Consider the following 24,742-nt stretch of genomic DNA (forward strand, 5'->3'; position numbering starts at 1 on the left):
GCAGCCTTGGTCAAGAAACGTACCCTTTGAGGGGGGTGTCTTCTTGGAAAATCTCTCCATCCCAAAGGCGAGAATTCCTACAGTCATTCAGGCATGTGGAAATACAGAGCCAGAGGTGAGACGTATTCTCTGGTCTGTATATTCAAAATCACTCAGGTGACATCGAACCTTGCTACACTTCATTGACAAAATGGTGCTGGTTGAGGAGAGAACATTCATTTGAACTTGCCACAAAAACGGGCAAGTTTGTTGTGAACTTGGAACTTCAATAAACAGATTTCATATCATGCGCCAGGCAGCAGTGTGATTCAACAGTGAAGATAAAGCAAGTGGCCAATCCGGGGGGGTTGACTAGAAATGAATCACAAAGAAAGCTCTGGTAAAATAAAAACAAACATTCTTTTTGGGGACCGGATGTTTACTGAATTCAGACAAGCTCTTTTTATTTTAATATTCCCCTCGAACGGTCCCAGTTCGAAGAAATTAAAAAGTTGCGGAGTTCCAATGACGGGCAGCTCCCTCGGTTGGATCCGCATACGCATTTCGGGCTGGTGGGAAGAAAAAAAAACCGCTTGCTACCCCTGTCAGCAGGCAGCGTGCGAGGATTTGCAGTGCGGTGGAAAGGGCTGAAACTGCAGGTTTGTGCTGACTGCACGCTTCCCGGTCTCCAGAGAGCAGGCAGGCAGGCAGGCAGGCAGCTGAGGAAGAGAATGGCGCAAGCCTGAGGAAGAAGAAGATGTGGTCCTGGGAAGGAGGCGAAGGAAAGAGGGGGCGAAGACCAAGTGAAAGCAAGACCATCTGTCTTCTGAGGAATGCTGAGAACATCTGAAGGAACTTGCCACCCACACTTGTTTATTGGTTTCATACTGCAGCTTTTGTAAGAGTAAAATCCCCCGAAGTGCGCTGTAGACTTCCAGCAGCCTCGACAGTGCGTCTCCGTGTTGTCTGAAGCTCTATTGAGTGAAGAAAGTTTGTTTGGTTGAGCTAGTTTTTTATATCTTTTCAGATTTTATCAGATTGTCTTGAAATTAATCAGGGGGTTCAAAAGTTTTAACACACCTTGTCCTGGATAAACGACAAACGTAACAACTAATCCTATTGCTATTAATAATTAATACTGTACATCAGATCAGGACCGGTCCTTCTAAAGAGAAATAGAACAGATTTTTGTGATGAGATAGGAGAAAATCTCGACAGTTAAAACAGTTTAAATTTCCACCTTTATGGTCAGAGCTCTGTGCCTGTTGCAGTGTAGAGAGAGTTTGTACTGTAGTCGTCTGTAAATGATCGGTTGATAGTTTCTGCTTTGGCAACACTGTAATTCATCAGTCATACCAATAAAGCTCTTTGAATTTGAATTTAAAATTTGAGTGAGCTGCTTTCCAAACGCAGTTTAGCGAGAGCTCGGCCTTTTAACAAAAAGACAAAGACAAAAGTAATCAGCGGGCCGCGCAGCAGGTAATCTGAATGATAAAGAGGCTGAATGGCGCTGTGGCTGAAGAGGCCCGTGTCCATGTGAGGAGAGGTGGGGGGTGGGGCGGAGAGGTGCCGTTGCTAAGGGGGGCTCGGTTATTTTAGGATACCTGCACACTCCGTTTACGCGGCGGTTGCCATGGTGAAGACAGCCTGAGATAAACCTCATCCTGGAGGGGCAAGGAAGGTTAGGTATGCTTCTTCTCCTCTCTGGGTACCAGAAGCGACGCTTCTGCTGGAAATAATTTAAAAAAAGAACGTCGCCCGACCGTCCGGTCCAATCCCGGTGCTGAGAGAATGCACAGGGAAAAAAAGTGAAGGCTATGTTACCCAGCGTATGTAAGGAACGAGCAAAGTCATGTGGAGTGATTTTCCCAGGGGCAGCCATCATGATTAGTGATGATCGGTGATAAGGGGGATTTCTCTGAGTGGTCTGGACACTACAGTAAACACTAGTGTGCTGGACAGCAGAAGTGCTACAGCAGCCTTTCTTAGAGGAGACCTGTGCTTTGTACCGCCCATTATATAAAAGGCTTGAGTTTTATGATCTGGTAAAAGTCTGTCTTTATAACTTTATGCACCAGATGTAATGCATCCTAGCTGCTGCTACAATCCCCTCTCATTGAAAACACCCGTGACTTCAGTTGGATCTCATTTCTGAAAGCGGCTCTGATTTGTTTCGCTGGCGGTCCTCTTTCTTGCTAATGTTAAAAGTGCGGCTGTTTATCTCTGAACAGACTATATTCTTCAGGAATACGTGGAACAAGCAGCCCAGCCATGAAGGCAAACCCTGCCTTCTTTCAATAGGGCTTTAATGAGGTCACCTGATCAATTAACTATTGTCAAACAAACTAGACGGGTTCAACAACCTCATCTGTAACATGTCTTATGTTCTTTTGCTCACTGTTCCTATAGGCCACACAGATTAAGTGGTGAACAACATCAGGCCACATATACATTTTGATACACTTTAATGGCGATAGACAAGTTCACATGTGAAATGCAATACTAGGCACTCAAGTGACTATCCTCTCTTACATCCACAGTGAGAAATATGCGTGCCTTTTCATTTCCATCCATATTTATCTGTTGGATCCGCTGCTTTCTGCCTGTGGTACTGCAGCCTGCTGTCACAGGTGTCATCTGGGCAGGCCCTGCCATAGAGTTATAGAGGAAAGGGGTTGAAGAGAGATCCATGTGGAAAGTCTCCGTGCTCAGCCTGCATGGCAGTATCACACTGGAAGACGGGTGGCTCAGATACCAGGCTTTTTAGATACTTTAGAGAACCACTGTCCCATGTTCTGCTTAAACCAGAACCCTTGAAATCAAACACCCTGTCTAAAAAAAATTGAAATGAACTATCATACTGTAAGAATTGAAACAGTACTATTGAAGATGTCCGTTTCTGCATCCATAGCATAGACAGGGTTTTTTATTTTTAGCTTAGTCTATGCACTCTGCTCTAAAGAATACTAGGCCTAATAATAGAACAGACCGGCAATGGTCTGACATCAGGAACATGACACAGACCACCAGGTTCAGGCAGTAAGTGTAACAAAATCCATCTGATGACAGGGGGAATGACTATACAGACAGCAGTGCTGCAGCAGCATCGGAGTTTAATCATCTGGTCACAAACTTGACAAGACAAAACTCTGATCACTGAGTCTCTGGGTCTGAGAAACTGTGGAGGCCTAATAACAGAAATACACACACAACTAGTTTTAGGAAGTCTGATTTTAGGTTGGAAAAAAAACTCTTTGGGGCTGAAAATGGATTGAAAGGATTTTGCAGTGCTGTTAAAGACACCAGTCAAAGAATGCATTGCACATTAATCCCGAAAGATCAAAAGAAAACCATCACACAGATCCAATAGATTCAAAGGAAGGAATTTAAATTAAAAAAGAAACACCCTGTGGAATATAACAACAGCACAGAAGAATCTAAAACTGTACAATATTGCTTTGATGAAAGAATTGCAAAGAAACTACTTAAGGCAAAAGTGCAAGGTTTGTTAAGTTTTTGTGGAAATGGTTGGTCATATGTTCTGGTATAAAATAGGCTCAAAACAGGATTAACACCTATGTTAGATAAAATATTTTTACTTTAATAATGGATTAATCACAGCCAATTAAAAATGACCCAGGCAATTAAAATGGTTACTAATACTTTTATCTTGTCTTTATTGCTTTGTTATACTCTTATTATTTACTTTTTTGTAATGTACCGTACACATTGTGTGAAAGTGTTGTCAATTGCACTGTGCACATCTCAAGAGAACAGTGCAAATATGAATCCCAATGTGCAGGTATATACAGTACAGCAAATACACTCTTTCTTATCTTTTCATGTACAGTATATAGTGCTAATAACTCTGTCCTGGGTCATGTGTTTGAAACCAGTATACAGTTAATACTGGAAGTAATCCTTCTAGAATAAAGGTGTTTAATTTGAATCGCTGTGGGCTAGTAGTGGCTGCAGGGTCTGTTCCTGTGTGCTATGTGTGCTGTACCATTCCATTACTTCACTTTGGAACAGGAGAATTAATGAGCCAGCCTGTGGAAGCTGAAACATTTTCTTCAAAAACAAATACTACACCCACTTCATCTGATCTGTCCAGGAGTCTGCCCCCTCCACCGTCAAGCATAAATGCCTTCTCATAAGGCTATTTTAATATTTACATGAATATAAATAGTCATGGAGCCTATGAGGCTGTGAGACATTTATCATTGTGACAGCATCCCACACCATTCACACAGCGGAGAAAGCAGAGGCCTCACTGAAATAAGCACAGATTAGAAACTGCTAGTCCCCTTGACCCCTCTCATACCACACTTTACCTGTGGAGCAGCGGGCAGGGGTCTGGGCTTCCAGCTAATAGGTTGTGGGCCCAAATCCTGCGTGAGACAGTGCTGTTGTACCTTTAAGCAAGGTACTTCCTCTGAATTGCCCCAGTAAAACACCTAGCTATATGAATGCAGGTGCAGTACTTACAGGAATGCACCTTTTAGTGGGGATTCTGACAGAGGCGTTCAGTCATAATCCTACAGATGGTGTCTTCACACCGCCGGCTCCGCAGCCAAGCGCAGACACCACATGTCTGAACCTGCGGTTCCTCTCGTACTGAGCCGCATTCCTGCTGCTGCAACAACACGCGACGTGCAAATGGAAGTCCCTCTCGACCAAAGCGTCATCCAAGTCAATTAGTAACAGTGACAATACTAAGACAGGCCTGAGAGCCCAATCGTGGGATTAGCACCCCTGTGTCAGGGGTGCCCCTGCACTCGTTGTTGTCATCATTGCTCCATTCCCTCTGGTCTGAAAGAGCTGGTAGGTGTGAGAGCCATCAGCTACACTAATGAAGACAGACAGGCATCCGTACATCCTTACAGCACAGAGAGTGAAGCATACCGAGAGAGCAACTACAAAGAAGAGCTCAGGTGTGTATCAGGTGTGTTCTATATATTTAGATTGGAAAGCTATGTTAAGGGAGAAGGGGAGAAGGAGTGAGATAGGAACACACAGCAGTAGTGACAAGGAGCAGGGGAAATGGGCAACTGCAGAGGACTGAAAGGAGTTTGCACCTGGGGAGGTTTTTTTTTTGGTAAAAACAAATCATCCCAGTGACACAACAGATCGTGGGGAGAGGGCGGGGGTGGAGGATAACGGTGATGATGGTGACTGGATTTTACAGAGATGGAGACCTTAGCACATAGAAAAGCTGCCATATTATCCTGCAGATATGCATATTGCCCCTTGTCTCTGCTTTTATCCTTGTGATTCTTTCAATCCATCTTCTCTTTCCTCCCCCCCCGCCAGGATCCCCGCGCACGCAGTGCTCCCCTGTGTCTATCTGCGTCTGTGTAATCAGCCTGTCAGTGATAACGCAGGCCGGGAGTCCGGGCTGGAGAGCGAGCCATCCTTTCCCTGGCGGAGTGCCCCGCGAGCCGCCAATCAAACCATCCAGCTCCACACCAGCACCGCCACACAGCCAGCAGGACAAACACAGACCCCACAGCCAGATAAGCCCCTTCGTGCCCACAGTTTCACTGTCTTGCCAGAACACTCAGCTCAGACCACAGGTGCTAGACTGGCGAGACTTTTTTCTCTAACCTGTTCCCCACCTCCTGGCCTTAAGCCTTGCCAACATCTGTGCACCAAGATCAGTACTCGGTTTTACCGTCAACCCCCTACCCTTACACACACACACACAAAACCTTTGCCAGGGTTATGGATTAATTCCTTCCCGGGATTTATTCTCTTCCTCCTCTTCCCCTTCTTTTTCTCCTGCCCACTTCCGTCTCCTAAAATAAACAAGGTGCAGCACCGGACTGACTTGAGGATTTCAGACGAGCTGGAATATTGTTTATGGTCTTTGTAGTGATGCCAACTTTCCCATTATTCCCCTAGTCGGAGGGGTAGTGTTACATGGACAGTATTGTGAAGCATTGAATATCTAACAGCATGGGTCTTTGTTCTAGCACTTTACATCTGTGATTTACATGAGAACACTACAGAGCAGTGGAGCACTGCATGTCCCTTTGCACCAAACATCTCCCTGTGCCTTGGGTATAAACTCCAGCCCACACTCCCCCCCATCACTGCGGTCTAAGGCTGTGTAGGACACAGAACTACGTGCCTGGATATTGTAGTCTTAATGAAGTAAGAGCTGGGCTCATACCGTTCCATCAATATTTGTGCATTTTTATTGGCAAATTGATCATAGAGCACAATTGAACCACTGGCTTGGGAAGCAACAGACTGTCAATAAAGCAGAATCTAAACAGATTCTCCTGAGCTGTGCTGATCCACTCTCTAGTTCAATACTCCACAGGGAATCGCAGACGTGCGTGTTTCCTGCTGAGCCTCCCCAGGTTAATATCACAGGAACAGCGTGACACTGCAGATTTCAAACGAAAGAATAGGGGTTGAACTGGCTCCTTTCTGTTCATCCTGTTTCTGAGTCTCAGAGCGGAGCTGAAGCGTCTTTGTGAGAGCACCGCTCGCGATCTGAGATCAAAGACCGGGCGAAAGGCACAGAGTTTTTTCCCGAAACAAGTCTCATCCGCTCTGATCTCTTCACATCAGATCCACCTCTGCTCTCCTCCATCCAGCTCCTCTCCTCCACCCCCTGTCGAAGTGTCCCGACGAGCTGGCACGGGCCGGCACTCTTTTCCACCTCGGACGCGGCTACACTGCTCTCCAGAGCTGTTTGTTGAGCGGGGATGTATTTCAGACTCCTTTGGGATCCCAGCTTGAAATGGAAAATGTGATGTGTGTATTTATGAAGATGTTGATCAGCACTGCTGTTCCCCCAGTGGGAGACAAGGTGGCTCAGTCAAGTGCTGTCTGAGTGTGTCCTTAGGCTCCTCGATTTCCACCATGTCCTGAGCAAACTCATACGACTTCTCCCAGCCGTCCTGTTCATCGAAGCCCCTGTTCCCCGCTGCGCTACTGTCAAGTACTGGGCTGCCTTGTTCAAGAGTGTACTGCTGGCTTTCACTCAGAAGTATCTAGTCACATTTAAAAAATAATCATGAATGAACAATCATTAACGATTATTCCATTAAGCAGAGACTGATCAGAGTAGGAACAGGGTTTATATTACCCTGTGTCTATCATTCATATTGAGTTTGAAGAGCCTCACAAAAGCAATCCTATAAGCACATTATGTTCAGGTTTTGAGGTCCGACCACCATTTGCAGTACATAAGATGTAAAGTAGAGGTTTTTATTCAAATGTATTTTCTGTACGTATTTGCAGATCAATTCTGTTTTAAACGCAGTATTGTGAGATATGCTAGAATCTTGATTGAAACCCCATTTTACCTCACGACTGCCTCTTTGAAAATTAACCTTCTGTAGAATTTACTCCTGAATGGAGGAGCAGAGGGTTGTGTGAAGGACTTGAGAAACAGCCCTGAACTCTAAAACGTGGACAGGAGGGGGGGCATTGCTTTCTACAATGTATATACACATTTTTCTCAAGTGGTATGTCCAATTCCATGATATGGACTGGCCTGGAGTTTTCCAACTATGTTCAATGTCCTAGCTATGTTCCCCAGGGCCTAAGTTTGTGTTTGTGTGTGTGGCAGTGGCGCCGAGTTTGTGAGCTCACACTTCTGTGCCTGTTCGAGCAGCAATCTGTGGACTGTAGCTAAATGCATTCCACTCCGCAGTGTATCAGCTCTCCCGGCAGCATCATTAACTGTCTTCTGGATTCAGTGCATGTGGAGCGTGTACTTTCCAACAGCAGGACGCCTCGGCAGCACTGCCCCCAGGGAAGCCCACAGCCTGCATGCTCACAGCCGCCTCTGATGAGATCACTGGGCCTCCAACACAACAGCAGTCCTGTCCACAAGAGCAGGGGGCCTGCCTCCATCACACAGCAGGCACCAGGGTGAATGTGTCTGAGCGATATGGCTGGCAGTGGATATATCAACATATAATTCAGACTTATACTGAAGCAAACCTTCTGATCTCCCCCCCAGAGATGGACTTCAAGATCATTCGTGCCTAATTACGGGGAAAAACGACTCCTGTTAAAATTTCATGGACTGGAAAATGAAAGTTACAGTCTTTTCAGCAGTGCAGTGAAACGATAGTCTGTCAAATTAAAAAAGACTCTTCGATTTCCCTGTCATCAGGTAAAAATGGGGACAATAGTACATGATGCAGCCCTGGATAGGAAGAAGGCTGAGGTCATGAAAAGGTTCATGTCAGTCAAAGTTTCCTCATTGCTGCAAGTCAAACAGTATCATCTTGAGATGAAATTTTGCAATCCATCACACAGTGAGAACCACCAGACTTCCATTGCTTTTTACACCCCTGTGTTTGGGAATTATGTTTTATAATCCATGGAAAAGGTGTACACCAATGCAGTTTTGTGGGTGGTTTTATCTAAAGCAACTTCAGGTAGTGCTTTAAAAAAAGAAAAGGCTGACGCGTTCAGTTTTCCGAGAGACTTGCGGGAGACCCACACTACTGCACATTACAGTGTCTGAGCATAAGGTGCCGCTGGCTGCAGTCGAGCCAGTCTGCTCCCTGACAGAACTGGAGGGCTGTATCCACGCTGCCTGACCACAGCACTAGAAATACGCAGGATCAGGAGAAACCTTGAAGTATTGGAGAAGTGTCACAGAGGAGGGGGGAGAGAGAGAGAGAGAGCTGTCTGCACAGTGCAATTAGCAGAGACACCTCGGTTAGCTTCCAAACAAAACAGGAGAAGGCTGAGCTAGCGTGGGGAAACGAGAGAGAGAGAGAGAGAGAGAGTGGGAGGGAGCGATTGTGGGAGAGAAAGCGAGGACGAGAGCCCTGAGTGAGGAATCGGAGCCCTGCCGCACTCGGGCTCCATCTCCCTGGGAGACAGCACTGCCCTGGCCGAAGCATGCAAGATCAGCAGTAAGCGGCGCCGACTTCGCAGAGCACTCCAGGAGCACAGCCAGGGCAGCGGGGCGAGAGGAGAGCGCTGGCTCACAGGGATGCCCAGCGTCCCCAGGAACCGCTGACTGTGGCACTGAGGTGAAGGCAGCCAGGCTGATCGCCAGCCAGCTGAAAACCAGCCGAGGCGACCACCGGGGAGGAGGGGAGCTTTTGAATTGTTTTGCCTACCGGAGGATGAAGAAACATTCTGCCAGAGTGGCTCCTCTCAGCTCCTACAACGCCTCTGTCCTGACCTGCCCTGTCTCCGAAGGTAAAACTCCCCCTCGCGGGGCTGTGCTGAGTTGGCATGTGTGTGCCTCCCCGTGTGCACACTGAGTGTGCATGTGTGTGTTTGTCACGGTGTGAGGGTGCAGGGAGAGGCTGGGCTCTGGCTCATGAAGTAAGGTCTACTTTCTGAGCCGTGAGACTAGGGCTTGGGGTGAGTGTGTTTTTTGCTTGGGGTCGTCAGTGCAGTGGAGTGCAGATGTGCTTGTGTGTGTGCTGAAGTGTGTGCTTATGCTTGATGGCTTCATTGCCTTCGTGTGCTATTTTGCTTGTCTAAAACATGCTTTCGGTTAGCTTTAATTTAAGCCATAAACCAGGCTTCTACTGTATAGACTTCCAGAGATATTACAAAATGTTTGAGGGGACATTCCAGGGGGAAATTGACTGAGGTCTCATTGGGTTAAGTGCATCTCTAAAAGTACAAAAAATACTGATTACTGTATCCTCCTGTGCACATTTCTTTTTCCAAAGCAGTTTACAAAAGTGGTTGTCATTTAGGAAATTAAACCATTTCAGGCAGAAGTTTTGTCTTTTTGGAACACTTTTCAATGAATGAAGAGGAAAGATTTCAGGTGATTACACTGATACTTGGAGAACTGACGCTCCTCCTGTTTAATGACACTGTGGGACAGAGACAATGCCTGCAACTCTTTGCTTTGTGCTGCCATCCTTCTCATGCTGTGGGTATGTAAAGGAGTCCTTGCTGCGATTGTGGACTCTCAGATTCCCTGGGCTCTCACCATGCTGCAATGTTTTGCTCCCCTGCTGGCAGAAGACACAACTGCAGTCGAAGTTGTCGTTCCAGGTAGAAGTGTGCTCTGTTGCAGTTGTGTTCACGTAAATAAGTGGCCAAAGGTCCAAAAAAAGGAGGTTGATCAGAACTGAACTGCAGATCTTTCAAAAGTAACCTTTTCTTTTGTGTAGTTGTTTGTGTAGTTGTTGGCTGATTGCGTTGGCTGGGTGTCGTATTTATAAAATAAGCTACAAAACTGCTACCTCACTCTTAGTCATAGAGTGTATAACACAGTGCACTCCAATGTACAGGCCATCTACTCATGAATTTGAGAATTGTGACATGCACATGAAAGGCAGGTTCACATGGAAGTACATATCCTGTTGGCTGCCTTTGACATGCTGACCTCTTTCTCTCCTACAGCGGTACATCCAAAACTCATCTAGCTGCCCACCAGTGCCCCCTGTGGCTGCCCCACACTCAGCCCTAGCCCTGCACAGGCCCCACACTGTGAAAAGAGGCAGATGGCTCAGCAAAGCACTTTTAATAGTCTTCCTGCCTCCTGTTCTAGTAAAAGGCTCGTAGTGGGGAGCTGAGTCTAAGAATATTTGCAGGTACAAACATGATTTCTGATCTCAAATCTAAAGAGAAAAGCTTATGATAACCATTAAATATCAAGTAAAGAGCAAGTAATAGGAAAGCAGAGTGACGTTGTAGCTGAAACATGGAGAGGTAAGACATACTATGGGAAACCATGTAAAAAAGCAAATTAAAAGACTGACATTAGCTCAGTGACTTCATGGGAAAATGCCAAAACACTATGAAAATTGGTACCTTTGCTTTCGTGCCTGTGCATTAACAACTACATGGAGATGACATTTCTACTCGAAGACCAGTAAACCATGCTTTTACCGAAGAACTGGCTGCCAGACTGTAGTCTCCATTTAAATGTGAATAAGATAAAGTACCTGGAATTAGGCAGCATGCACCTCCCCCAATACTCTTTTCTTCTGAAACACACTGTCCAGCTTAATGACTAATTGTTGAAGACCTCCATTAAGATATTCACATTGCATTTCCAATTATGTACTCTTCATTCTCTGCAGTCTGCTTTGCTAGCATAATGTTCCGATAGTTCCATATCTATCACAAGTAAACACAGTATGTATAAAATTTTGATTTCTTAATTTTGTAGTAATTTAAAGTCCCACTCAGTGCAGAGCAATATAGTCTCTTTCATTGCTTGGATAGAGACTCACAGACTGTACTGTAATGAGATACAATTGGTTTGACAATACGTCTTCCAGGCCAACGAAATCATCTTTCTTCTTTCTTCTCTAAAGCTGGAACGGCCGTCTTCAAATGCAGAGAAGAGTTCTGAGCAAAATGCTTAACAGGGTCGCGCACTCTGACCTCTCGTGTACAGATGTTATTAATGTAGCTGCCAATAGTTCTTTGTTGGGGATGGGGAATAGCCCAGCCCAGCTTGAGCTTGAAAAAGGCTTGCCTTGACGTGATTTGGCAGTGCGCAGAGATTGATTTCCTATCCTTGCGCGAGCAAGGCCGATACAGTCAGCTCCCAAGGGTGAAAAACAGCTCAGTTCTCCAGGGCCCCGGGGTCGAGTGACGCTCTCCCCTTTCCTGGAGTCATGCGGGTCCTTCCTCAGACCGGAGACAGGCAGCAGGCTTCCCAAACCCAACACAATCCATGTGTTCTCACTGGCAGAATGAGCCTGACAGAAATAGTCATGCTTGAGTGACAATAGTAGATACCTGATTTTCTCCTTGTGGCCAGTCAGCACTTCTTTTTTTGTCAGCACCCTGCTGGCTGTCCTGTTTTATATATACATGGTCTGTTTAGGTCACACTGTAGTTGTTCATTGCCTGTTGCGGTTCTTTGTTCTCTGTTGTGGTGCTTTGGCGGTACGGTGATGGACCGGTCATGCCAGTAGAGCCCTTTGAACTGCACAACAGAAAACCGATTGGCTTGGAAGTTGTACAATGCGGAGATTAGAGCCGAAAGGACTGGGAGAGATGCAATTGTGACAGCTGGGAAGTGGGCTGCTGCGCAGAACCTGAGAGCAGGATGAGGTCAGGTTAACAACAGTGGAGACCAGATCTTTGTCGTTGTTCTAAAGATAAAGCACATGCTGTTTACTGAGTTTGCAATTGTTGTTAAAAAAAAAGAAGATGGAGAATCTACGGCAGCTAGTGTATTATATTTTTCCTCTCTCAGCTGTTACATGGCGCTGTTTATGACAGTTATTTGAGGGGGGGGTCTGTATGAGCACAGTTTCCTCTTGGCAGAGAAGCAATCCTGCCGCAGTGGCTGGGGACGTGCCGTTTACTCTCGCTAAGGAAGATCTGAGCACCCTGGGCTTGTTCATCATCGGAAACACAAATTAGCCTGATTAGATTTCGCCAGCTTAAGGGATGATCTTTCCCTGTTGCGTGTCCCCGTCCCTTCTCGAGATCGGAAAAAAACATCCCTGGGAAAAGGGAAGGAGGAAGTCACATCTGTCTTGCTTGGTCGTATCTGGCTCAGCAGCCAAGTCCACTCATGGGAGGATAAGCACTCTGCAGAGTAGAAAGACGATTAGAGATGATATTAGTAGCTGTGTATTCATGGCCGGTGTATACCTTTTCATTGCTGTGATGGACTCGGAAGTACTTTACCAGATTGCAGACAATGCATTATGGACAGCGCTTGTTGTACGGACCCGAGCCAGATGGCCACAGTGTGTTTTGTACATAACAAAACTACCAAAAGCTTTATGAACCCTTCATTTCAACTTAAGCGTCCAGTAACAAGAGGATGCATTTCAAATTACATTAGAATTTCCAATTTCCCATTTTGTATTTCTGTCAACTGTTTAATAGCTGTTGTGAATATGACTTCACTTTTGAACGTGTCTTAAACAGTGCTGTGTCGCTTGCATGTTTAAAGTGGGATGGAATTTTTTACAGAACCCCTTTTTTACGTATTTACTAATCTGTTAAAAATGTTAGCCTACTCACAGGAGCAGCAAATCTGTCTACACATTTCCAGTCAAACACAACAAAAGAACCTTTAGGAAGACAAAGAAAGCATCAGGTAGATTCAGCTACATCGTGTTTCATAAGCTTGAATTGTATTACAAAATGTTTTTAATGGCAATGTTCCCCTTACAGTTTTTACATTTTTCTTTTGGAAAGACGATTTTTTTACTTTTATCCCTCCTCCTCCCAATTCAAATAATCGTCAGTCATTACCAATCCATATGTTGTACTGTTACAGCATTTGTACCGGCATCAAGTGGTGAGGATATCTTGGATTTCCTCCAGAACATGTGCTCTCATAACCAAGTAAAAAAGATGTCCTGTCCGGATCGTTGCAATCCACCTGCTCCTGAAACGATCAGTGGTCATTCTAGGAACCCAACTGCAAACTCACCCAGGTGTAGATGCAGGTTCTGTTGTGTCAACATACAGTCCATGTGTCTTTGGTTTTCTGCTTGAGTATCTGCTCTTTTGCAGAGGAGTAACAATCTTGTTAGTCATTCCATCTGAGGTCGGCGTGTCATGAAGACAATCAGTTACAGTATTCACACTACATGCATTACCAAGGTCATGCTAGTAATAAGTAATGCAAAGATTTTTGATATTGCAGACATGAGTGGTTTCCTGACACACGTACACGCTAAATTAAATTTGTATGAAAAAGCTGCACTGTCTACTGTGTATGGCCAGGATACATTATTTAAATTCATATTTAGTTAGCTAATAGGAACAGAGTATCCATGTAAAACCTCCATAGACATGGAGAGAACTTACAAACTCAGCACAGATCCACCTCAGCCCAGAATTCACCTAGGACCCTAGACCACCGCTCACTGTGACACAATGAGCACGTACTGTTTACTTCTTAGCTAATCGATAGCGGGTGCACTATTTTTTATGTGCTGTTAGCATGAGGGTTGAAGTCGCACAATGAGGTCTGGTGTCACAGCAAAAATGAAGAGTGGAAAAACAGGCCAATTTCAATCAAGAAGACTGAGTTATGTTAGTAATGCAGGTGAAATAGTGTCCACTCATTTCCCCCGCGTGGGGAAGAAGACTCTGGTCTTCCTTCCTTCTCAGTGAACCCCACATCCAGTTTCCCAGTTCCCGAGAGACAGAGCTGTATGTGAAACTGACCTCGCCAACCCCTTCCTCCAAAAAAGACAACCCCACAAGTTTTCGTTTTGCTGTAACAGCTTCTCTGACCTATTAAAGCTTGAGTTCAAATATTTCGCTTCTCCATTTATCACCTCTAAGATGTCAATTGTGCATTGAAGTCCCATTGAGAAGAGAACACTGTGAACTGTTCCCATCAGTTCACAGAGCATCAAGAGCAGACAAGGGAGATTAATTGGTAAAGTTTTTAAATATCCAAACCTTTTATTTCATATTAGAGTGTCCTCACAGGCGTGCTGGCTACTGCTTGTAGGAGCATTTCTAATTGCAAGTGATTTTTTCACACGGCGTCTGATTTTCTTTTTTTTGGGGGGGCACAGCCACGTAATTTCCTCAGGAGCTGCGTCCAGTTCCCCACTCATTCCTCCATTTTGCACTTCTAGTGATGAAATGCAGTTTCCAACAGATGTTCAGGAGGGATGATGGAAACCATGTTCTCTTTCATTTCAGCTGCCCTAACCTGTAGTCATCCCTGACGTCATTACCCAGAAGCCTCTCTTTTCACATTCCCTTCCTCTGCCGCATGTCCACCTGTGCAGCTCCCCCTGGGCTCACTCCCCTCTCTACAAGGGGCTCCCAGCCTCCTCATCCAGGGGCCAGGCAGGTTAAATCTGACCTTCCCATGCCTAAGCATGCAATACACATTCCCAAAACGCATTTAATCCTTGAATGTGGTTATTCCTCAGGAATCAATGCCACATTGGTGTGGGAGAGAAATGCGAGAGATGAGTTTTGGATGTACAGCTCGCTATTTGGGCCTTTTCAGACCACCATGCAGATATTCAGACTGAGGTGACAAATCATTTGGGTATTAAATTCACTCTTGAGCGGGTGATTATATCATAACCCTTCCACTATCTATCTTCAGCTGTCCTTACCACATTTTACAGGTGCACAACTGAGAGTGTGCTCACATGAAGTATTACAGTGTGGTTTGGCAGCAGCTCGTTGTCTGACCAGAATGGCGTTACTGGGGATGATCAGGTCAGCCCAGTCCATCGCTGGAGTACAGCTCCCCGCTGTAGTGGACATTTTTACAACTCGCTGTCTCAGGAAGGCTGAAAGTATCGCTAAGGATACCAGTCATCCTGGTTCCTCACTTTTCTCCCCTCTTCCCACTGATAAGCGTTAAAGGAGCATAAAGTCATGAACTTGCAGACTCAGAGACAGTTTCTTCCCAGAAGCTGCCAGATTACTGAACTCTACCCCTGCCACAGGCTCAAGCTGTATGTTATTTAACTTGTTGTTGTTGCTACTGCTGTTCTGTATTAATGTTTTTGGTGATTCCTTTGATGGTTTTGTATTGGAGCATACATGCAAATAAGCATCTCATGGCACTTGCGCATATGACAATAAACTGAACTGAACTCATCTCACACCTGGCCTCTGGCTGCTTCGTCAGTAGTCAAAGGAACGTTGTGGTGGTTTTGAAATAATGAAGTCTTCCTCAAATGATGTTCCCAAATGGGTAATTAATGAAGAATTAGGAAGCTTGAGACAAGCGGACAAGTGTTAGAGTGACTGGCATGCGGACAGGCTGGTACACGACTGAGGCTGGAAGGGTCATGCAGGGCCAGTTGCCCGAGGTCGCGATGCCAGGGGGAAAGTGCTGAGCTCGTCGGCACAGCGGACAAGCACATTTCGTTCTTTATTCCTGCTCTGGTGTAAATTGATCGGTGCTGGAAGCGCGCTGTAATGGATCCCTGCTCTCTGTAAAAAAACTGCCTCCCCACCTCCCCCTCCTCTCAGGGTGACTGCGTTTTTATGAACCCCCCCCCCCTTTCCTTGCACCCCCACTGCAGGCCAGAGTCCTGCCAAAACATTTCACTTTGCCAGCCAAAAAAGAAAGGAAGAAAAAAAATGAAATCCTCACTTTTCTTTTTGGCCGTTCAAAATGTAGTGTGTGGCTCCTAAGGTACCCTATGCATTATGGGTCAGCTCCCAAATCTCCAGCCTGCTTCTGTTCCACGTAGTGCTTACTCAGCCACTAATTCCGAGCTACGAAACAGAAAAGACTGAACCTGCAAAATACTCATACGCATACAATAAGCTGAGCTTCCCAGCACTGCAGCTCTCTTCTGCACATCCTGAACCCTCTGGTTTTGACAGGAGAAACTTGACTATTTATATCCACATTTAGTATTTGCCTGTAGGATTTTCACTCGAAGTGCACATTTTTCAAATTCTCGATATAATCAATGAACATCCCAGGCATCCTCATTCGATAGATAGGATACAAAACGTCTCTCGCTAGCTTCTTTCCTTAACAGAATGAATGTATTTTAGCTTTTTGATAGGTAATGTTATCAGTATGCTAGATTAATGTGTAAGACACCATTAATATTAACAGTAAAGCCTATCTGGGGCACAGTAAACACATTTTTAGGAGCCTGATATGGTCTTACTCTTAAGTCAGAGAAGAGGAAACTCAAAGATCTATCTAGTCTTTTTCTCTGAACAATTCATTTGCAAGGGAATGTGGTTACAATTCAGCGTCTTAGTACGGTAAGAGTAATTGCAAGTCAGACTGTAGTGAAGTTTCAAATACCGCATGTCAAAAGCAAGCTAGCATTGTCCAGAAGTAGCAGTTTAGCACCCATCAACAGGGGATCTTACTAGCACTTACTAGCTGAAAAAAAAACCCAACATCTAAGCTCTGACACCTTCTACGGATATAAAGATTTCTGAGTGAATAGGGTGAGAGTCTAGGGTACGCTTCAGGCATACCTGAGCATCTTTACTGTAGGAATCTATTTAGATGCCATGATATTGACTCATAATGCTGAGAGGAGTGAACGAAGGCCCAAAAACAGACCCCTGTCAGACACCACAAGATTCTGAACAGATCTGAACAAAAGCAGATGGCATCCAAACAAGAGCTCATCCAGACAGGTACAGGTATTTTCAGATGATTCCATGATCCTAAGTTTCAAACCCTGCTGTTATATCTGGGAGAAGATATAACTATATATATATAAACTCAAGGCTGTCATCGTCAGCAGCAGTGCAAAATGAATGACTACATTAGTGTATTTCTGTGCATTGGGTCACCTGGAATTGGCGTCTGCTGTAATTTAATGTCTTATGACCTGGTTAATTATTACCTTCTCAAGACCCTTATATAATTAAAGAAGATAATAAAAGACAGCTGAGAGTGTCAGTATATTATTGCATCTGTGGGTTTGTGTTTAATTGTGAAGTACACGTGCACACAATGTATATTAGATTTTCAAGGTTCTGTTCACCAGTAAGAGTAATAATTCTTCCCTGGGAGAGGTCCTTTATCGCTTTTCCTGTGTACTGAATGCAATAGCATTGAAGACATTCCAAAGTCCAATGAAAATAAGCAATTTAAATTAAATAAAACAGTTTTGCATTTGATGAGAGGCAACAGATACAACCAGAAAATGTGGAAAGGAATTCTCTTTTCTCTCACTAGATGAATCGGTTTCTTTAATTTCTTCCTACAAAGTGATGCTTAACGAATGCAAATCTTTATATATTCAGTTTTAAGTGTTATTCACTCAGTGTTATTCATGCCATAGCAGAAAACACAATAATTATTTCCCGCAGCTGTAGAACACTGTGTGTCAGGGCACAGCGAAGGGCTTCTGAGTCCTGATAATTCTTACTTTAATGTCTGCTGTGTTTACTTCTAGCTGATTGAACCCTCACTTAAATAAACAATAAGCTTTTTTATTTGTTTTCGTGCATTTAAATAGTTGGAGATCTCAAATGATGTCATTGAAAGATGAAGTAGCATGAAAATTGTCAACTTTTTAGAATCCACATCTGTAAAAAAAGTATAATTTAGCAAACTGCCAGTCCAAGTAAGAGCTGAATTATGTGCTAAAGAGCTCTGTTGGAATGTTGGAAGCACTGTAAGACACAAGATGCACCAGTGAGTCAGTGGAATAATCTTGTCCCTTCTGTCTCCTTGTCCTTGCAGGAGAGGAAGGATCAGAGTCTCATGCAGACACACCGGGCAGCGGGGACAGTGAGACACCCTCACAATGCCAGTCCTGCACCAGCACGGCCCTCAGGGTGCTGGGAGGGCTGCTGTTGGTGCTGTCAGTGTCCTCCTCCTGGGTGGGCACAACTCAGGTGGTCAAGCTCACCTTCCAGTCCTTCTCCTGCCCCTTCTTCATGACCTGGTTCAGTACCAACTGGAACATCCTCTTCTTCCCCATCTACTATTCCGGACACCTGGTCACTGCACGCCAGAAGCAGACCCCCATCCAGAAATTCAGGTGGGTTCTCGGGTGGGACGCAGGACTGGAGACAAAGTATCTCTCAATGCTACTACACAGTGATCTCGTGATCATACATAATTTTACAGTGAAGTAGTTAATGAAAACTCAGGAGTAATGATGGCAATCAAGGTCCAACCTGTGCTACACTAACTCCTCATCCCCCAAGCTGTGACTTGCCAAAATGCTATTAAAGCCATATATAAGCTCCTGTCCCTTTCTGCATCCTTTCTCTGCCCCATCACCTTTACAACTCCCCTTGGTGAACTCCTCTCTCTTCAAGCGGGTCCTAATTCCTCATCCCACAGCCAGGTGGTTGGCTCTCAGCCAAGCAGGTTAAGTCAACGTTTCTCAGGCTTGATGCCTCAATAAACATTCCCATATGTATTTTCTTACTGGGTGTTGTCATTCCTTGTGAACCCAACTGAATAGGATTTACTCGTTCTGCGGTATGCCTAGGTCTCCACAAATGCATGTGACTTTTGTTTTTTAATGAGCTGTCTTCAAGTCAGATGTGCTGAAGGAGAAATGAGAAGGATAATGAGAGTAGGTGTTAGGCCCATGCGGATTATTTCAATTGTTAACGAACGATTTCCAAAGACTGAACAGTGTGGTTGGCTCACGACTATCTGTGCTAACCTGTTGATCCCCTGGCAGATTCGTGGACCAGAGACTGAGAAGGCAGAGAAGAAAAATTCAGCAGACTGTTGGTTTAATCCAAAAATATTGCATGCTGACTTCAGCAGACCTAGTGGGTTATACCCTGATGCTCTGATTGAATTCCCACTGCAAATCCAGGAAGCAGGCCTACGTCCATGTTCATACTGGTTGTACATCCGTGACTATGAGGACTGCCCTGTCCGGCTTTCTGTCCCTCTCGCCTTCGTCTTCTCTTTGCAGGGAGTGCAGCCGCATTTTTGGAGAGGATGGCTTAACCCTGAAGCTATTCCTGAAGCGTACAGCTCCCTTCTCCATCCTGTGGACACTCACCAACTACCTGTACCTGCTGGCCCTGCGCAAGCTCACTGCCACTGACGTCTCCGCTCTCTACTGCTGCCACAAGGCCTTTGTCTTCCTGCTGTCCTGGATTGTCCTCAAGGACCGGTTTATGGGGGTGCGGGTACGCTGGTTTTGTAACGCTATGGCCCGTGTGGCCGTTCCCCCTGCTACAGTGGTGTGTTCATTCAGACGTGTGGCATTCCTGGAGGCTCCCCGCTTTCCAATGGGGCTCAGTGAAAACAGGGCTAGGGATGTTAAGCACCGGTTCAGTGACAGTCAAGGAGTTGGGTCCCTGGGTGAGGGGCATTTGGCTATAAGTGAAAGAGGAAGTAGAGTCTGGGCTAGTGAAGGCTGACAGTGAGGATGAGTGAGTGTTACGAGGGGGAGAGAGGCCCCTTTCTGCATGCTGACCATCATTCACTAAATGTTTATAATCCCACAAGGCTATGTTGTCCAGAGAGTCTCATTAAGAGAGGATGAAAGGACCATTATAACATGCAGTCATTGCCGTATTCCCTCTTCCTCAGGCAATGTGGGCTGATGAGCTGGAGTTCAAGACAAATAATAGGAAATGGGATGCCTGTTGTGACCCTGTGGTGCAAGCAGTGCAGAGATCTACCCCTGCCTGCATGACTGTGCTGTAGTATATCATGTGGTCCCTCACTCTAGATTCTACTGCTTTCCCATGGTGCTCTGTGCCTCTCCTCCCTGCAGATAGTGGCTGCTATCATGGCAATCACAGGCATTGTGATGATGGCATATGCAGATGGGTTCCATGGCGATTCCATCATAGGCGTCGCCTTTGCTGTTGGCTCCGCCTCTACATCAGCTCTCTATAAGGTGAGTTGATCTAATTGACAGCCAATGCATTTTGAATGACATTCACTTTTAAAGGCAGGAACAACTGTCGCACAAATGCTGGTAGGTTAACAATATCACTTTTGAAATCAAGGCAGGAATTAAATATTTGAAGTACTGCTCTTTAACTGTGCATGTCAGATGTAGTCAAGATTAAACTTGTGAAGGAGTAGGCTTGAGCTATCTGGTCCAAAGCTGTTTCAAATGAGGTCAAAGTTAAAATTAAATAAAATTGTTGTTGAAAATGTATTTGGTACATTTGACTTGTTGAATGTGTAGAGTCTTTGCTAGAAGTACTACATTCATGTGTTTTCAGGTGCTGTTCAAGATGTTCGTGGGCAGTGCCAACCTAGGCGAGGCTGCGCACTTCTTCTCCACTTTGGGATTCTTCAACCTCATCTTCATCTCCTGCACGCCCGTCATCCTCTTCTTCACCAAGGTGGAGCACTGGGGGTCGCTGTCGGCCCTGCCCTGGGGCTATCTGTGTGGCGTAGCTGGGCTCTGGCTGGGTGAGGACACGTGCGCGCTGAGAGGGGCTGTGTCAGTGTGTGTGAGAGAGCCTCAGGGCCAACGAGAGTATCAGATTGACTCCTCGCAGGAGTTTCACTGACTAAGGCCAACCCGCTGGACCACTGACATCGCATCTCCGTGGGTCTCATACTCCTGCCTTTCCCAGTTCATCTGCTTTCCACAGACGCACTGGGAAAGGACAAGAGCAGAGCTGACAGAAATCATGGCATGACAGGTGTGTTCGGCTGCAAAAGGAGTGTTAGGGGCAGGTGCTGTTGCCCTACATGGTGACACCTGGTTGTCTTGGTGCATATGAGTGAGTCTCTTTCTGCAGTGTGGTTGAATGTGCACATGCAATCTGTAAAGAGGTTTGCTGTACTATTTTTGCATTAGTGTTCAAATCAGGATGCATGTTTAAGTGAAAACTTCCCCCTACCCCACCTCACCCTAGACGACTTCACCTAAACATCTTCTGAGTAGGATTCATTTTAACTCTGACCCGTCTGATCCTCTTCCACACTGCTTTTCTCTTTATCACACTCCTGAACAGCGTTCAACATCCTGGTGAATGTGGGACTGGTCCTCACCTACCCCATCCTCATTTCCATCGGGACCCTGCTCAGCGTACCAGGGAACGCAGGTAGGCTCGCTGCATCTGAGTGGACATGAGATGAATGGATACAGGGGCCAGCACATTGCACAGCAAGCCAGCTTGGCTCTCACAGTGACAAAGAGATTGCACACTGCCTGCACATCCAAAATGTGTCATTTGCTAATTAATAAAAAATGTGTTCAGAGCTACTCAGAAGTAAATGCCCAGCTTGCAACTGAAACAGTCTGTTGACTAAAAACTGTCTTCCTGTTTTGGTCTATGTGCACTTTTCCTTCAAAGCTTCTCTGCAGTTTAAATCGTAGAGGAATTCTTCCTACCTTGAACAGAATGATGTGAAAACTGCTTTGTGCATATCTGATCTCCACAGTATCACCTTCCTGTCGGAGATTTCACTGCACCAGATGTGTACATGTCATCCAAGCTGCTGAAGAGAATAAGGGGTAGTGCTTCCATTCCCATTCATCTATTAAATTTCCTGCATTTACATTCTAGACGTTTTCCTGTTTACCAAAAGGGTTTTGCTGCAGGATACAAGCAGCATACTTACTACCTATATCCCACGTATCCCACTTCTATAATCCTATTTTTTATATTACTCCCATTTCTCACCTTTCAGCTGTTTTTGGGGTCAGATCTCAGAATGTTCAGTAGGAAGTAACAGAAGTCTTCCATGTACGCCAGGCAGCTTTACATAAACATCTTTATCCATTTAAATCGCTGATCCAACTAGGGGCTCTACTGCCATGGAAATCTGAAAATCCCGGAGAAATATCTGCAACTCTTCTGTGGCAGCCTAGCTTTGACGATTGCCTTCAAGATACATTTTAGCGGTAACAGATGCTTGTGTATTTTATTATATTAAGGAACATAAGAATGGTTCAAAACAAGAGCAGACCTTTTGGCCTATCTAGACCAATTGGTAATTAGTAGTGAATAGCTAATGGCCTGAGGATCATCATCCAACTGTTTCTTCACAGAGTCCAAGGTATCGTCTTCAATAGCAGGGTAGTCTGTTCCATACGCCCACCACCCTTATGAAAATATTTCACGGTACATTAATTTCGCAGGGTTTTGAATGAATGAACACCACATGTACAAATGCCAAATGCAGCTGATGTCTCCATTGTTCTTGGGTTTGCTGCAGTAGGTATGGCTGTGCATCTGGCAGGAATACTGTATTACATGTGCCAGCTGCTGTGAGGATGACAGGACAGCAGGCATGTTTCCGGAACTGCTGATAACACATTTCTGACTTACTGTTTTGGAGCGGTGTGCTGGTACAGATCTCACGTTAAGCCATGCGGCTGCCTGTGTCTTTGCGCAGCGGTGGATGTGCTGAAGCACGAGGTGATCTTCAGTGTGGTGCGCCTGGCCGCCACCTCCATCATCTGCCTGGGCTTCCTGCTGCTGCTGCTGCCCGAGGAGTGGGACTCCGTCACGCTGCGCTTCCTCGCCACCTTCGCCGAGAAGAAGGGCGAGGAGCACGGGGAGGAGCTGACCGAGTCCAGTGTGCACACTCGCAGCCGCAGCCGCGCCAACGGCGCCGTCTCCATCCCGCTGGCATGACCCCCGACCCCCGACCCCCGACCCCCGACCCCGCATGCCCCGGGCGCATCGCTGCCTGCCCCGCCAGGCGTGCACGCTCTCTGCCTCTGCCCGGCGCAGGGGAGAGGGAACGGGACTCTTCTGTTCGGCGCTGCACGGGAGGCGGCTCCACTTGTTAATGTCCAGAACCGGAACGAAACAACAAAAAAAAACCTTGCTTGGCTCCAACAAAATCTAAGTTCCCTTGAATATGTTTTTAAGCACTGAGTAAGCCGCAATAGCTGTCTTGAAGGGAACGACACGAGCCTGTGGGCTGTTTACTTGGAAGGAAAGGAGATTTTCGCCATTCTTTCGCCTCCTTTTCCTGCCTTCTCCTCCCCCAATCCCAGCATCCCCTCCCAGCACCAGGGACTGTATTCTGTGAATATAAACATTGGCAGGGCCGGTATGGCCCTATCTTACCTGTATTTACGCATTCAGAAACTATATCAATAGGGAACAGAGACAGTTTAAACTTTATTTAGTATTATTATATACAGGAATGGGTGTAAAATACATTATGCTGAATAAAGATTTTCTTTTCTTTTTTTAATAAAAGGAAAATGATCCTCAGTATTTTGTTTTCTATTTTGCTTGTTTAAACCCTGCTTTCCAGAGAGCTATTTTGAGATATATGAAAGTACTAGATCTGCTCTCATTTTGCAGATCTTTGAAGTGAAACCATGAACAGGTTCTCAATTAGGGAAGCAAGAGCCTGAGTGGCAACAATAGATGATATGCTTGTGTGGTATTTGCGTGCCGTCACTCACTGCTTTTCCATCGGATAACTGCTTTTAAAAATGTCATTCCTTAAGATTTTTCTGCAGGAGAAATTCCAAAACCAGAGTTTGTCCAAGCCAAGGAGCTAAAATACTTTATGAAACCAAAAAGGGTTAAAGAATATGGAAAAACGGTGGAAAGGGCAGGATGGGAAACCACGAATAAGGAAAACAGATGGGTGTTTTTTTTTTTTAAAGTTCCAAACATTGCCATCCCAAAGACTTAAGCAACACATATGAAAGCACTAGCTCTCACCTCGCAGATCTGAGAGAAACCATGAACAGGCTCTTACTGGATTGCTGCAGTCACTGTTTTGGGAGTTCATTTCGGATGAAAACCTTGTACAAATAAACATGAGAGAATATCTGAACATTGAAACAACTGGTGTCTGAAGCCACTGTGGACCTTGGCCGGTGCGTGAGAGACTTGTGACAGTGAAGGACCCAGTAGGTGCCGTTATGTAAATCTGTCCTCCTGTATGATTAAACAGCTGTGAGATGTACCACAAGCCTGCATTGCCAGGGCTCCAGCAGCTTTGTAACTGACACACACAGGCAGTCAAACACAGACTGTTCGTGACAGCCAGTCCGATGGGGCGAAATCGACTTGGAGGAAACGCGTGGTAATGACTAGTGTGCTGAGAAATGTGTTTTCTAATGAAGCGTTTGCTGAAGTGACAGATTTGGAGAAACTAGCAGTGCTGCTTCATTAAATCAGAGCTGGGGGGGGGGGTGGTGATTTGGGCAGGAGACAGAGGGAGGTAAATTATAATTTCTTCTTTTCTACGTTCTTGAGACACAAAATGCCCCCATGGTCCTTCTATTATCTTAAGTCATAAGGAGGTCTAGTAACAACTTCATGGGATTTTGAACGTTTCCCTTGTTTTACTACAATTGTTTTACCTAAATGGGCATGCACTCACATACTGCTCAATTATCAATCAAAATAACTCAATTGATCACGTCTCGTTTGATAGAGGAGGCTCTCTTCAATCAATTGAGACTGCCTGTGATGCTGGAAG

The 24,742-nt window shown here is 45.4% G+C and overlaps 1 protein-coding gene across 2 annotated transcripts in view; it reads left to right on the forward strand.

Annotated features, from left to right (window-relative positions):
* slc35f4 (solute carrier family 35 member F4) overlaps positions 1-23,517 on the forward strand; it is a 40,035-nt gene extending 16,518 nt beyond the window's left edge. Inside the window, exons 1-7 of one of the 2 annotated variants that reach the window (XM_088648044.1) lie at positions 8,330-9,165; positions 18,077-18,377; positions 19,278-19,497; positions 20,091-20,216; positions 20,551-20,743; positions 21,295-21,384; positions 22,682-23,517. In XM_088648044.1, the coding sequence (XP_088504170.1) occupies positions 9,090-9,165; positions 18,077-18,377; positions 19,278-19,497; positions 20,091-20,216; positions 20,551-20,743; positions 21,295-21,384; positions 22,682-22,923 (1,248 nt within the window). In that variant the 5' untranslated portion in view covers positions 8,330-9,089 and the 3' untranslated portion in view covers positions 22,924-23,517. Of the gene's footprint in view, positions 1-8,329; positions 9,166-18,076; positions 18,378-19,277; positions 19,498-20,090; positions 20,217-20,550; positions 20,744-21,294; positions 21,385-22,681 lie in introns of those variants that run through there. The other variant, XM_088648043.1, reaches the window with a different exon arrangement.
* The last annotated feature ends 1,225 nt before the right edge of the window (positions 23,518-24,742 follow it).

This window comes from Lepisosteus platostomus, chromosome 10 (genome assembly GCF_059453375.1).
Source record: "Lepisosteus platostomus isolate fLepPlt1 chromosome 10, fLepPlt1.hap1, whole genome shotgun sequence".
Taxonomy (NCBI): domain Eukaryota; kingdom Metazoa; phylum Chordata; class Actinopteri; order Semionotiformes; family Lepisosteidae; genus Lepisosteus; species Lepisosteus platostomus.